Below are 11,487 nucleotides of genomic sequence, written 5' to 3'. Positions count from 1 at the left end.
TTACAAAAAGACAAAAATGCCTGCCTGCTCTCTGTAGTATTATCTTACTGTTACAGCTTACAACTGCAGAAGATGGACATTTCTTGGCCGGTTATTTCAGGCAAAATAATCTACTAATCTTACTGCTACACTACACATGCTCATGCTCTGCTGCCGACTCTGTTCACCTCAGCTGACAGTGACAGCATCTCATTCTCTCCTGCCTCCTCTGACCGAGCGCGTCCTCCTATCTACGTACAGCAACTAATCCGGTTGGACGCCGGTCACCGCCGGCGACGGACACGGCGAAATCCTACGGCGTCATACAATTCAATTTCAGACCACCTTGACCCCCAGGACCTTGGCGTCGTCGTCCTCCCTTGCGGCGGCGGCGTCCTCCAGCATCTGCACGACGGAGCGCATGGACGGGCGCATCGACGGCGTGCGGCTGGTGCACAGCACGGCGACGCGGAGCACGCGGACGGCCTCCGCCCTGGCCCACCCTTCCACGATCGCCGGGTCCACCAGGGACATCACCTTCTCCCGGCTCTCCAGCCGCCGCGACACCCAGTCCACCAGGTCCCGGCTCTCGCCTCCCTCCGCCTGCAGCACCGCCGGCCGCCCCGTCACCAGCTCCAGGAGCACCACGCCGAAGCTGTACACGTCGCTCTTCTCCGTCACCTTCCACGTGTACGCGTACTCCGGAGCCATGTACCCCAGCGTCCCGGCCACGACGCCGGCGGACGAGTCGCCGGCACCGCCGGACGAGCTGAGGATCTTGGCGAGCCCGAAGTCGGCGAGGCGCGGCTTGAAGGACTCGTCCAGGAGGATGTTGCTGGACTTGACGTCGCGGTGGAGGATGGGGCGGTCGCAGCCGTGGTGGAGGTACTCCAGCCCCCTCGCCGCGCCCACCGCCACGTCGTGCCGCTCCGCCCACCCGAGCCCGCCGCCCAGCTTCCGCCCCGCCACCGCCCCGGCCCCGTGCAGCCGCTCGTATAGGCTGCCGTTCGGGAGGTGCTCGTACACCAGCAGGCTCGCCGCGCCGTCCGAGCTCGTGATGCTGCACAGCAGCTTCACCACGTTCACGTGCCGGATCGCGCTCAGCGTCCCCACCTCCGAGTCGAACTCGCGGCACCGCACCGACACCGTCCGCCGCGCCGCTCCGCCCAGCATGGCCGCCGACGGTGCCGTGCTCCCCGCCGCCGTCGCCCTTCGCGTGATGTGCTTCACCGCCACCACCGCGCCGTTGCCCAGCTTCACGCGGTACACGTTCCCGGATCCGCCGCTGCCGATCAGGTTCTCGTCGCGGACGCCATCGATGATCTCCCGCTCGTCGAACGCCAGGATCCGGAACGACTTGAGGTCCCAGGACCCCTTCTTGGCGAACAGTTTCCCCGCGGGCCCCAGGCCTGCGGCGGCCTCCGCCGCGCGCCGCCGCTTCTGCAGGTATATTGCCACGCCGAGCACCGCCAGCAGCACCGCCGTGACGCTGAGGATGCACGTGACGGCCAGGCGCGCCGCGTTCGCCGACCGGCTCCCGGAGCTCGGACCGCAGCGGCGGAGGAAGCCAGCGCCGTTGGTGGCGCACAGCCCAGGGTTCCCGACGAAGCTCTCGCCGTAGGCCGAGATCGCTAGCGCATCCGGAACGGGTCCGGTGAGATGGTTATCGGACATGTTCAGGCTGCTCAGCTTCAGCGCGGCGAGGCTCGCCGGCACGGCGCCGGAGAGTTCGTTCCGGGAAACGTCGAGGGAATTCAGCCGCTGCAGGTTGCCCAGCTCCGCGGGGATCGCACTGGAGAGCTTGTTCCCGGCGAAATTGACCGTGCTAAGCGCCGAGCAGGAGCCCAGGCTCTCCGGGATTGGCCCGCCGATCGCGTTGCCCTCAATGTCGAGGCTGCCGAGACGGGACAGCCTCCCGATGCTGTCCGGTATCTCGCCGGAGAGCTGGTTCCACGACAGGTCCATGGTCTCGAGGCTCGCCGCGTCGCCGATCGACGGCGGTATCGCGCCGGTGAACCGGTTCCCTGCGAGGTAGAGGATGGTCATCGCGGCGGCGTTGCCAATTCCGTCGCCGATGCTGCCGCTGAACTGGTTCCTGGCAAGGTCGATGACGTTGACGTTGGGGAGCGCCCACAGCCCCTCGGGCACCTCGCCGGAGAGGCTGTTCTTGCTGACACGGAACCTGACCAGCGTCTTGCAGCTGGCGTACGTCTCCGGGATCCCGCCGGAGAAGTTGTTCTCGAGCATGAGCAGCTTCAGCATGGTGCCCTGCTTGCACATGTCCGGCGGGATGGGCCCCGAGAGCGCGTTGGTGGACACGTCGATGAAGTTGAACGGCGCCCAGCTGCCGAGGCTCCGCGGCAGCTCGCCGGTGAGGTTGTTGTTGTAGAGGGACAGGTTGACGAGCTCCTTGAAGTCGCCGAACTCCGGGGGCACCTCGCCGGTGAAGCCGTTGAAGAACAGCTGCAGCGACACAAGCCGCGTGAGGTGCCGGAGCTCGGCGAGGGTGCCTGTGAGGTTGTTCTGCGACGCGTCGAAGTACTGCAGCTTGGTGAGGTTTCCGAAGCCGGCGGGCAGCGGGCCGCGGAGCGAGTTGTTGTAGAGCTCGAGCTGGGTGAGGTTGGTGAGCCTGGCGATCTCCGACGGGATCTCGCCGTTGAGGTCGTTGTCGGAGAGCTCGAGGTCTTCGAGGTTGACGAGATCGCCGATCTCCGGCGGGATGGCGCCGCCGAGCTTGACCGCGGACATGTAGAGCACGGTGAGGTTGGTGAGCCTCGTGACCTCGGCCGGGAACGCGAGCGTGGGGGCCAGGAACGGGTTGTCGCCGAGCGCGAGCACGGTGAGGCCCGGCGTCGCGGCGAGCGAGCGCCACGGGAACGCGCCGTCGAAGCAGTTGGAGGAGACGTTGAGCCTGCGCAGCCCGGTCAGTGGCGAGAGGTCCGGCACCGCGCCCGTGAATCTGTTGAACGCGAGGTTGAGGTCCTCGAGCGCGGTGCACGCGGCGACGCCGTCGATGCCGCCCGCCAGGGAGTTCTCCAGGAGGGAGAGCGTAGCGAGGGACGGCAGGGACGCGCAGAGGTCGGCGAACGGGACCGTCGCGGCGGACAGCTTCAGGGCCGGCAGGGAGAGCGACGTGACGTTGCCGCCGGCGCACCTGACGCCGGTGAAGCCGCACGGGGATGCGGTGGTGGCGTTCCACGTGGCGAAGATGGGCGCGGCCTCGGGCGGGACGGTGAGGGCGGCCTTGAAGGCCAGGAGCGCGTCTGCCTGGGACGACGACGAGGAGGAGGTCGCTGCGGTGGCGCAGGTGACGATGGCGGCGGCGAGGAAGAGGGAGAGGAGGGGGGAGGCGGGCGGCATGGCGCCGGGCGTCGGGGAGCGAAGGATGACGCGTGGTTCGTTGGTTCCTCGGTGTCAGTGTGTGGATGTTTGACTGGTTTTAAGGTGGCAGTACTCGACGTCCTCACTAGGGGTCCTCTCTCTAGTCTCTGCAGATGCAGCTACTAGGCAAAGTGTTAATGATAGATGTTCTGGACCGGATTAGGAGTAGGCAGCAATGGTTTGGATTATATGGGGTTAATTAGTGGGGAGAGAAAGCCACTGCTGAAAAAGGAAGCATGATACTCTACGAATTGTAATCAACACGTGCTTTGCTTAATCTGGTGCCATATGTAGGAGCAACACAAAAGTGCACATGTTTTGGAAGGATACTCAATCCATCCACAAACAGTGTGTAGGTTAGAAATTTTAGAATATATTTTAGGCAGTGGTAGGCGACGTCTCCGTCGACAGCGAGACGTCTATGGTGACTTTATGAATCTCGTGATGTGCCGGCTCAGTTTTTCGGAGGTGCTCATAGTAGGGGTAGGATTTGCGTACGTGTATTCATAGGGGTGTGTGCGTGCGTTGTGAGTGTCTGCGCTGTATTGTGTAATTCTAAAAAAAAATGATGCATGTGACATTTGTTGACACCAAAATTTGGTTCAAGAAGAAAGGACCCTGAGGTCTAAATTCGTCAAAAAAAGGCCGAGATACTCAACAAGGATCGGCTGACCTGGTCGCCATCAAATAAATAAGATGACGCCATCGTTCCAAAGGAATGGGCCCTATCGCAAGGATCAGCAAGATATGAAGCAAGAAGACGCGTCGGGCTCCATAGAAAGGAAAGATTATAGTCAAAGTTATCTTAAACTAGGAAGTTTTATTTTCTTTTTCAAGTTTTCGTAACCGGTCTTATTCGACCAGGACTCGTAGTCAAGCCTCGGGTATAAACAGTGAACCCCGGCTATTGTAATAAACATCTCTCATCGATCAACCAAACAAGTACCTTTACTTTTCGGCTCATGTCACCCCTTAGGAGTAGGAGTAGGAGTAGATTTCGACGAGTTCTTTGGGCAAGCAGGGCTGCATCGGACGACCTGACCTCCAGCTTATTTGTGAGTATCTGTCACGACTTATATTATTACTTGTGAGGCTACAACAGACGACCGATCTCTTGCAAGTTGTGGTATAAGTTAGTTATCAATCTATATTGTTATTTGTAAGGCTGCAACAGATGACTGATCTCATATAAATCGCGGTATAGATTAGTTATCGATTCGTATCAACCTTTACAAGGCTGCAATAGACGATTGATCTCTTGTAAACGTTGGTATTGGTCAAAGTTATCGATATTGTGTTAAATAGTTTACTGTTTAATATAATATCACCAATTGCCCGATCCAGATTGAAATTTATTGGTCTTATTATTTTGATCTATCGTCTGCTGATTATTATCACAACTGAATTCAATTCTTGATGTTAGATCCTGTTTGATGACTAATCTATCTCGATCTTGATCGTACATGACGGGTGCTCGAAGTCATGTTATGTTAAGAGATAGATTTATTGATCGCGAGTATCAGGTATGAGTCCGCTATCAATGTTGTATCAGCCGACTCGATCTGTTGATAGCATGTTAGATTGGACATTGTCGGTTAATAGATTTATCTATTAAGAAGAGCATGGCGTCAGCCACCCGCTATGTCTCCATCGGCTAATTTAGCCGATGGCCTGAGCTTCCACGCGCATAACATGCATTCATGATTTCTTTGCGATGTAAGTAGATCTATCGATTGTTGGTCTCTGATCTAGGGTCCTACTGTCAATGCTACATCAGATGACTCGACCTGTTGACGGAACAATAGATTGAGCCTAGTTGTTTGTAGATTTGTTTGCATTCAACGGATGAGTGATCGTATGCTATATGATAAGATCACCAGAATCGGCTGTTTTAGCCGATAGCCATGTATGTCGAGGATGTCCTAGCTATTTACATGCTTTTACTTGTTCTTATCCTAGTTTAAAGCTAGTATGTTTTTTTACATGTATGCTTACATGTCTACCCTTACATCTCTTACATGTTTTCATCATCATCGACTATGTTAGATCCATGTAACCGAGTAAATAATAATTGTTGATATGCTTTTTTTGTTTACATTACATCATGAGCATGCTGGATATCGACTCTTTAGTCGATAGCCTTATCTTGCTAGCCACTTGGCCGTATATTTGGAACTGTCTAGATAAACACTAGCATCTTCCGCCATAAATTACTGATCAACTTTCTCTCCTTGTCAATTACAATGTCAAATTGACTGGCACACCCTTGGTCACAACCGTCTGGTCCAGAGTCCACTCCTAAGCCCGGAGAGAGCTCGGGATCTGCTTCGCGTGGTTTCTCTCGGCTTGCTTCGTGTGTGCAGCACCCGTCGCTTTTTCGCCGTCCACACGATCTTGGCACGTCCAGTGGGACCACAATCGTTGATATGGATAATCAGACGATCCTCAAGGTCAACCTTGAAGCCCTACCTGATGACCAGAAGGCACTCATTGAGCTAGCGATGGAAGAGTTTAGAGAGAAGTACCTGTTGTCTTATAGTAGGACACGCAATTCAGTCGTTCAGAAGACTCCCCTGCCAAGCGTCCTCCTGCATGGACAAAGTGAAGATGTTGAAGTAAGGACTACTGCTCATTTGGTCCACAAGACTGTTTATGAAGCCTTTACAAACCACAATAAGGTGTTGGCCAACACGATTGGTAATGTTTTGAAAGAAGTCTTCTTTGGAGCACCAACTGCTCAAGTTGGGCCAGCATACTCTAATGACTTTAATCCTTCGGCTGTGGGAAGCAACATGCCTGGTTCTAGTCAGCAGCCGAATGGTGGGCACTTCCAACAGCCACCAATACAGTAGCTTCTAGGAGAACAGACTCAAGATAAGGCCCTGCAAATAGCAGGGGGGCAAAATCAAGTTCTACCAGCCACAGGGGAGCAAGGTCAAGTCCTACCGATGGTAGGGGGCAAGCTCAAATGACAGGGGGCAACCACCAGCACAACAATCGCCAAGTGCCCCCGTCACGCAGGCAGTTCAGTAGCCTATTGGACAAAATCAAGTTTATTTAGTCCAGTAGCCAAGCTCTCCAGCCACACAGCAAGTTATGCAATGGCCGGCTCAGGGAAGATTTAGTACTTCCTATCAAACATCTCAATCGGCCCATAAAATTGCTCCATCGGTGCAGAGGATCATTAAGAATGTTGATCCTAATTACTTCAATACTCGATTGCAAGGATATGCAACTCATAATGCTCAGATTAACTATCTAGAGGGATATCACCTAGTTTTTTATGCAAGCACATATGAGCTCATGCCGCATCTGGGGTATCAAAATCCTTACAGTTATAATGCTCAGCAACTTCAGCAGCTTCAAGCCAAAGGGCAGATGTCTCTGGCTCAGAATCAACAAGTTCAAGTACAAGGATCTCAAACTCAGGCTTAAGGGCAACCGAGATAGAAAGTTGTCGGCATGGATGCTGATGAGTTTGTCAATCGGATAACTGCCATGATGCAATGCCAGTTTGGTCTAAACCTAAAGGATAGGTTGGCTCTTACCAGCGCCCATACCCAGCCTGGTATGATATTGTGCAACTCCCACCATGCTATAGTCCTAGATTTTTTCAAATTCACCGGGGTAGTTGAGATGACAACCATGGAACATATCAGCCGCTATTTCGTCTAGCTTGGAGAAGCATCTATTAAGGAGGCACATAAAGTTAGATTCTTCCCCTTGTTCCTATCTGGACTGGCCTTCAGTTGGTTTTCATCGCTAGAACCAAACTCAATCACTGGGTGGGCTGATCTAGAGAACAAGTTCTATGCATATTTCTACAGTGGGATAGAAGAGAAGAGGATTACAGACTTGATAAGCATGAGGCAGAGGAACAATGGGTTAGGCTCTAAATTCATTCAAAGATTCAGAGAAGTAAGGAGCCGTTGCTACTCGCTGAATCTATCTAATGGCCAATTACCTGAATTGGCCCTTCAAGGGATGTCTCCATTAATCAAAGAGAAGTTTGATGGCTAGGAATTTTAAAGCTTGGCCCATTTAGTTCAAAGAGTGTTTGCCTTTGAGAATCAGCATTGAGCCCTACACAATGAGAAGTATTTGAAGGGTACTACTGCTATGACTGACCCCTATGATGTGGACTCTGATGGAGATGATCCAGAAGTCATGATCGCCGAATGGACATGGGGCAAGGCTCCTGTATCTTGTCCATAGGTGAAGGAAACAGAGAACACCTATGACTTTGATGTCAAGAAAGCCAATAGGATCTTCGACTTGCTGCTAGAAAAGAAGCAGTTGAGATTACCCACAAATCATGTGATCCCTTTGGCTGAAGAACTCAAAGGGAATAAATATTGCAAGTTCCATAATATTACCAACCACAGTACCAACAAATGCATAATCTTCTGCTTTCACATTCAGAAGGCCATCGAGCAAGGAAAGATCAAGTTTGAGCTAGCTAAGAAACCAACGATGGACATAGATAAGCATCCTCTTCTGGGGGTGCATATGGTAGAGTTCCAGTTGGCTAAGGGAAAGACAAAGGTCTTGATGTCGGCTACAGCCAAAGAAGACGGGTCGGTTGACCCCAAGGTTCAAATAACGGCTAATGAGTATGAAGAAGCTAAGAAGCAACATAATCAGCAAAAGAGCCGATATGATCAAGGTGAAACCTCTAGAGTTGGTGCTATGCATCCTCGAGTGGCATCTAGGATCTTGTTGAACAAGTGGCAACGATAGAAGGAGAAGGACTACCAACACCAGCTTGAAGAATAAGAATATGAGTGTCGGTGCGAAGAAGAAAGGTATGAGAGAGAGCAAGCTGAGCTACATTGGAGCTGTCCTTTCTTCAGACACTGCTAGAATGAAGGTTTGAAATTACCTACAAGACGTAATAGCCTGGAGTGCAGTAATCAATATGCAGAGTTCAGGCAATCTCAAGCCAACCGCCGGTCCATCCATGAACGTTTGAGTTATCAATCCAACAACATGGATTGACGCATAAAAAATAAAGGAGTTCATGATTGGCTAGGTAAGCATTGAAAGGTCCTAATGGCTAGAGGGGGGTGAATAGCCTATTAAAAATTTCTACAACACTTAGCAAACCGGTTAGACAAATATGAGGCGAAGCAAGTGTTGCGCTAGCCTACTAAAAATGCAAGCCACCTACCACAATTCTAGTTTCTATAGTCTCTATCCACACAATGGCTATGTCACTACACTAAGTTAGTGTGCTCTCAAAGGCTAACTAAAGAGCCACACTAATCAAACTAACAAGCTCTCATGACTAGCTACACTAAAGAGCTTGACAACTAGTTTGCCATAATATAAAGAGAGAGAGAGCAATATGGTTATACCGCCGAGTTGAGAAATGAACCAATCAATCACAAGAATGAATACCAATGAAGACCAATCACCTCAAAATCAAATGATGACACAATGATTTTTTTATCGAGGTTCACTTGCTTGCCAGCAAGCTAGTCCTCATTGTGGCGATTCTCTCACTTGGAGGTTCATGCGCTAATTGGCATCACATGCCAAACCCTCAATAGGGTGCCGCACAACCAACACAAGATGAGGATCACACAAGCCATGAGCAATCCACTAGAGTACGTTTTGGCTCTCTACCGGAGAAAGGTCAAGAACCCCTCACAATCACCACGATCAGAGACGGAGACAATCACCAACCTCTGCTTGATGATCCTCGCTGCTCCAAGCCGTCTAGGTGGCGGCAACCACCAAGAGTAACAAGCGAATCCCGTAGTGAAACACAAACATCAAGTGCCTCTAGATGCAAACACTCAAGCAATGCACTTGAATTCACTCCCAATCTCACAAAGATGATGAATCAATGATGGAGATGAGTGAGAGGGCTTTGGCTAAGCTCATAAGGTTGCTATGTCAATGCAAATGACCAAGAGAGTGAGCCTGAGCCAGCCATGGGGCTTAAATAGAGAGCCCCATGAATAGAGCCGTTGGCTTCTCTATCAAGTGAAACACGGGCTGACCGGATGCGCCGGTCAGATTGACCGGACGTAGGACCCTAGCGTCTGGTCACCTAATGCTCACCATGTGTCATCAGCCTCAAATGCTAAGCGCCTGATCTTAACAGCTATTCTGCTTTGCGCCATGTGTTAAGTTGTGACCGGACGCACTGCTCAAAGTGACCGGACGCTCCATCACTGGAGTCTGGTCATTTCTAGTAAGGCACCAGAGTCGGTTTTTTTATCGGCCGTGTCCGGTCCACCATGACCAGAAGCGCTAGTGCATCCACTCCTCCTCTTTGTACACTGCCACATCAGTAGGACCGGATGCTAAACAGTGTTGAGCTAGAGTCCGATCACCTACATCCGGTCTTAGGCCGAGAATAGCCCGAGCACACCACTGATTTTATAAATGATCAGACGCTGTTCCCCGAGTCCGGTCACTGTTTTTCAGTGACTATCACCTCCTTCACTTCACTAACTTCTCCACCCTTGCTCAAATGTGCCAACCACCAAGTGTATCACCTTGTGCACATGTGTTAGCATATTTTCACAAATGTTTTCAAGGGTGTTAGCACTCCACTAGATCCTAAATGCATATGCAATGAGTTAGAGCATCTAGTGGCACTTTGATAATCGCATTTCGATACGAGTTTTACCCCTCCTAATAGTACGACTATCAATCCAAAATGTGATCACACTCGCTAAGTGTCTCGATCACTAAACCGAAAAGCTCCTATCAATTTCACCTTTGCCTTGAGCTTTTTGTTTTTCTCTTTCTTCTTTTCCAAGTCCAAGCACTTGATCATCACCATGGCATCACAATCATCATGATCTTCACCATTGCTTCACCACTTGGAATAATGCTACCTATCTCATGACCACTTAGATGAACTAGGTTAGCACTTAGGGTTTCATCAATTTACCAAAACCAAACTAGAGCTTTCAAGCGTGCATATGATAAGAGTTGGGCCGGTCGTGATGGAGAGAAAGAGTATGTTTGGCAAGAAGGCCAATGGTGTTCAAGAGGTCTGACAAGGAGCCAAAAGAGAATGGTTCAATGCTTAAGGAATAGGGAATTAGAAGCTCAGAAGTATAATAGATCTCAGACATGGCACATCAAGCAAACAGCCAACAAGGGTAAGCCATCGGCTAATATTGATTTGGTCTTCATCCTACTTGTAGAATTCAGAGCTCCTTCCAAGTATGAGCAAGAAGAATCCAATGAAGAAGGGAGTGATGGAGAAGAATTAGGAGAAGTAGTGGCTCAGCTAAACCTCCAATCCCAACAAACTATATTTGACAAACCATCTCAGCATCGGCACTTAAAAGCCTTATACATGAAAGGATTTATCGATGGGAAGCCGATGACTAAGATGTTAGTCGATGGAGGTGCTGCTGTTAATCTGATGCCCTATACTACATTACACAAACTTGGAAAGGGTCATGGAGATTTGCTTGAGACCTATATGATGTTGAAAGGCTTCGGTGGTAGCGCATCTAAGACACTAGAGGCAGTTAGCGTCGAATTGACGATTGGGAGAAAGACTGTACCTACTACTTTCTTCATCATCGATGGCAAGGGAACATACAGTCTGCTCCTTGGTCACGACTGGATTCATTCTAATTGTTGCATCCCTTCGACAATGCACCAATATCTCATACAGTGGCAAGGAGATAATGTCGAAGTGGTTTCGGCTGACACGTCCGTAAGCGTGGCAACAGCTGACCTAGTCTATTGGGAATTCAAAGACTATGAATGCTTCTCTGGTAGAATCTAGGAAGGAGGTTGTGGCAGAACCGTCTAAAATAATGTACTTACGGAGGCGCTCGTCTTCCACCAGACACTAAGCACCTCAAAAGCAAGCTACAGTAGGCGGGTTCCATCGGGCACACCCCAAGGGAGAGCCCAAAAGATCCACATTTTCCCTAGGGATCCAATAATGAGAATGAGTTACAAACTTGATCCATTTCATACATCCAAAGTTCTTAAAAATTACGTTATTATATTACCAAATGTCAGAGTACGGAATATTAAACAACGGAATTCAAAAGAAACATCTATCGATAGTAAGCCAGGATTTCGTCTGTGCCTACCAGAAGAATCCTTCACACAATAGTACTCCTCATGCATTACCTATAA

General features: G+C 50.7%; 1 protein-coding gene across 1 annotated transcript; it reads right to left on the bottom strand.

Annotated features, from left to right (window-relative positions):
- Positions 1-3,456, bottom strand: LOC136508371 (receptor-like protein kinase 7). Its single transcript, XM_066503029.1, has one exon. It carries the CDS (start codon positions 3,337-3,339, stop codon positions 316-318), a length of 3,024 nt encoding a protein of 1,007 aa, XP_066359126.1. The 5' UTR covers positions 3,340-3,456; the 3' UTR covers positions 1-315.
- Between the last annotated feature and the right edge of the window lie 8,031 nt (positions 3,457-11,487).

Source organism: Miscanthus floridulus, chromosome 15 (assembly GCF_019320115.1).
Source record: "Miscanthus floridulus cultivar M001 chromosome 15, ASM1932011v1, whole genome shotgun sequence".
Lineage (NCBI taxonomy): Eukaryota > Viridiplantae > Streptophyta > Magnoliopsida > Poales > Poaceae > Miscanthus > Miscanthus floridulus.
Note: the sequence above shows the minus strand (reverse complement) of the source record. Positions and strands in the feature narration are given on the sequence as shown.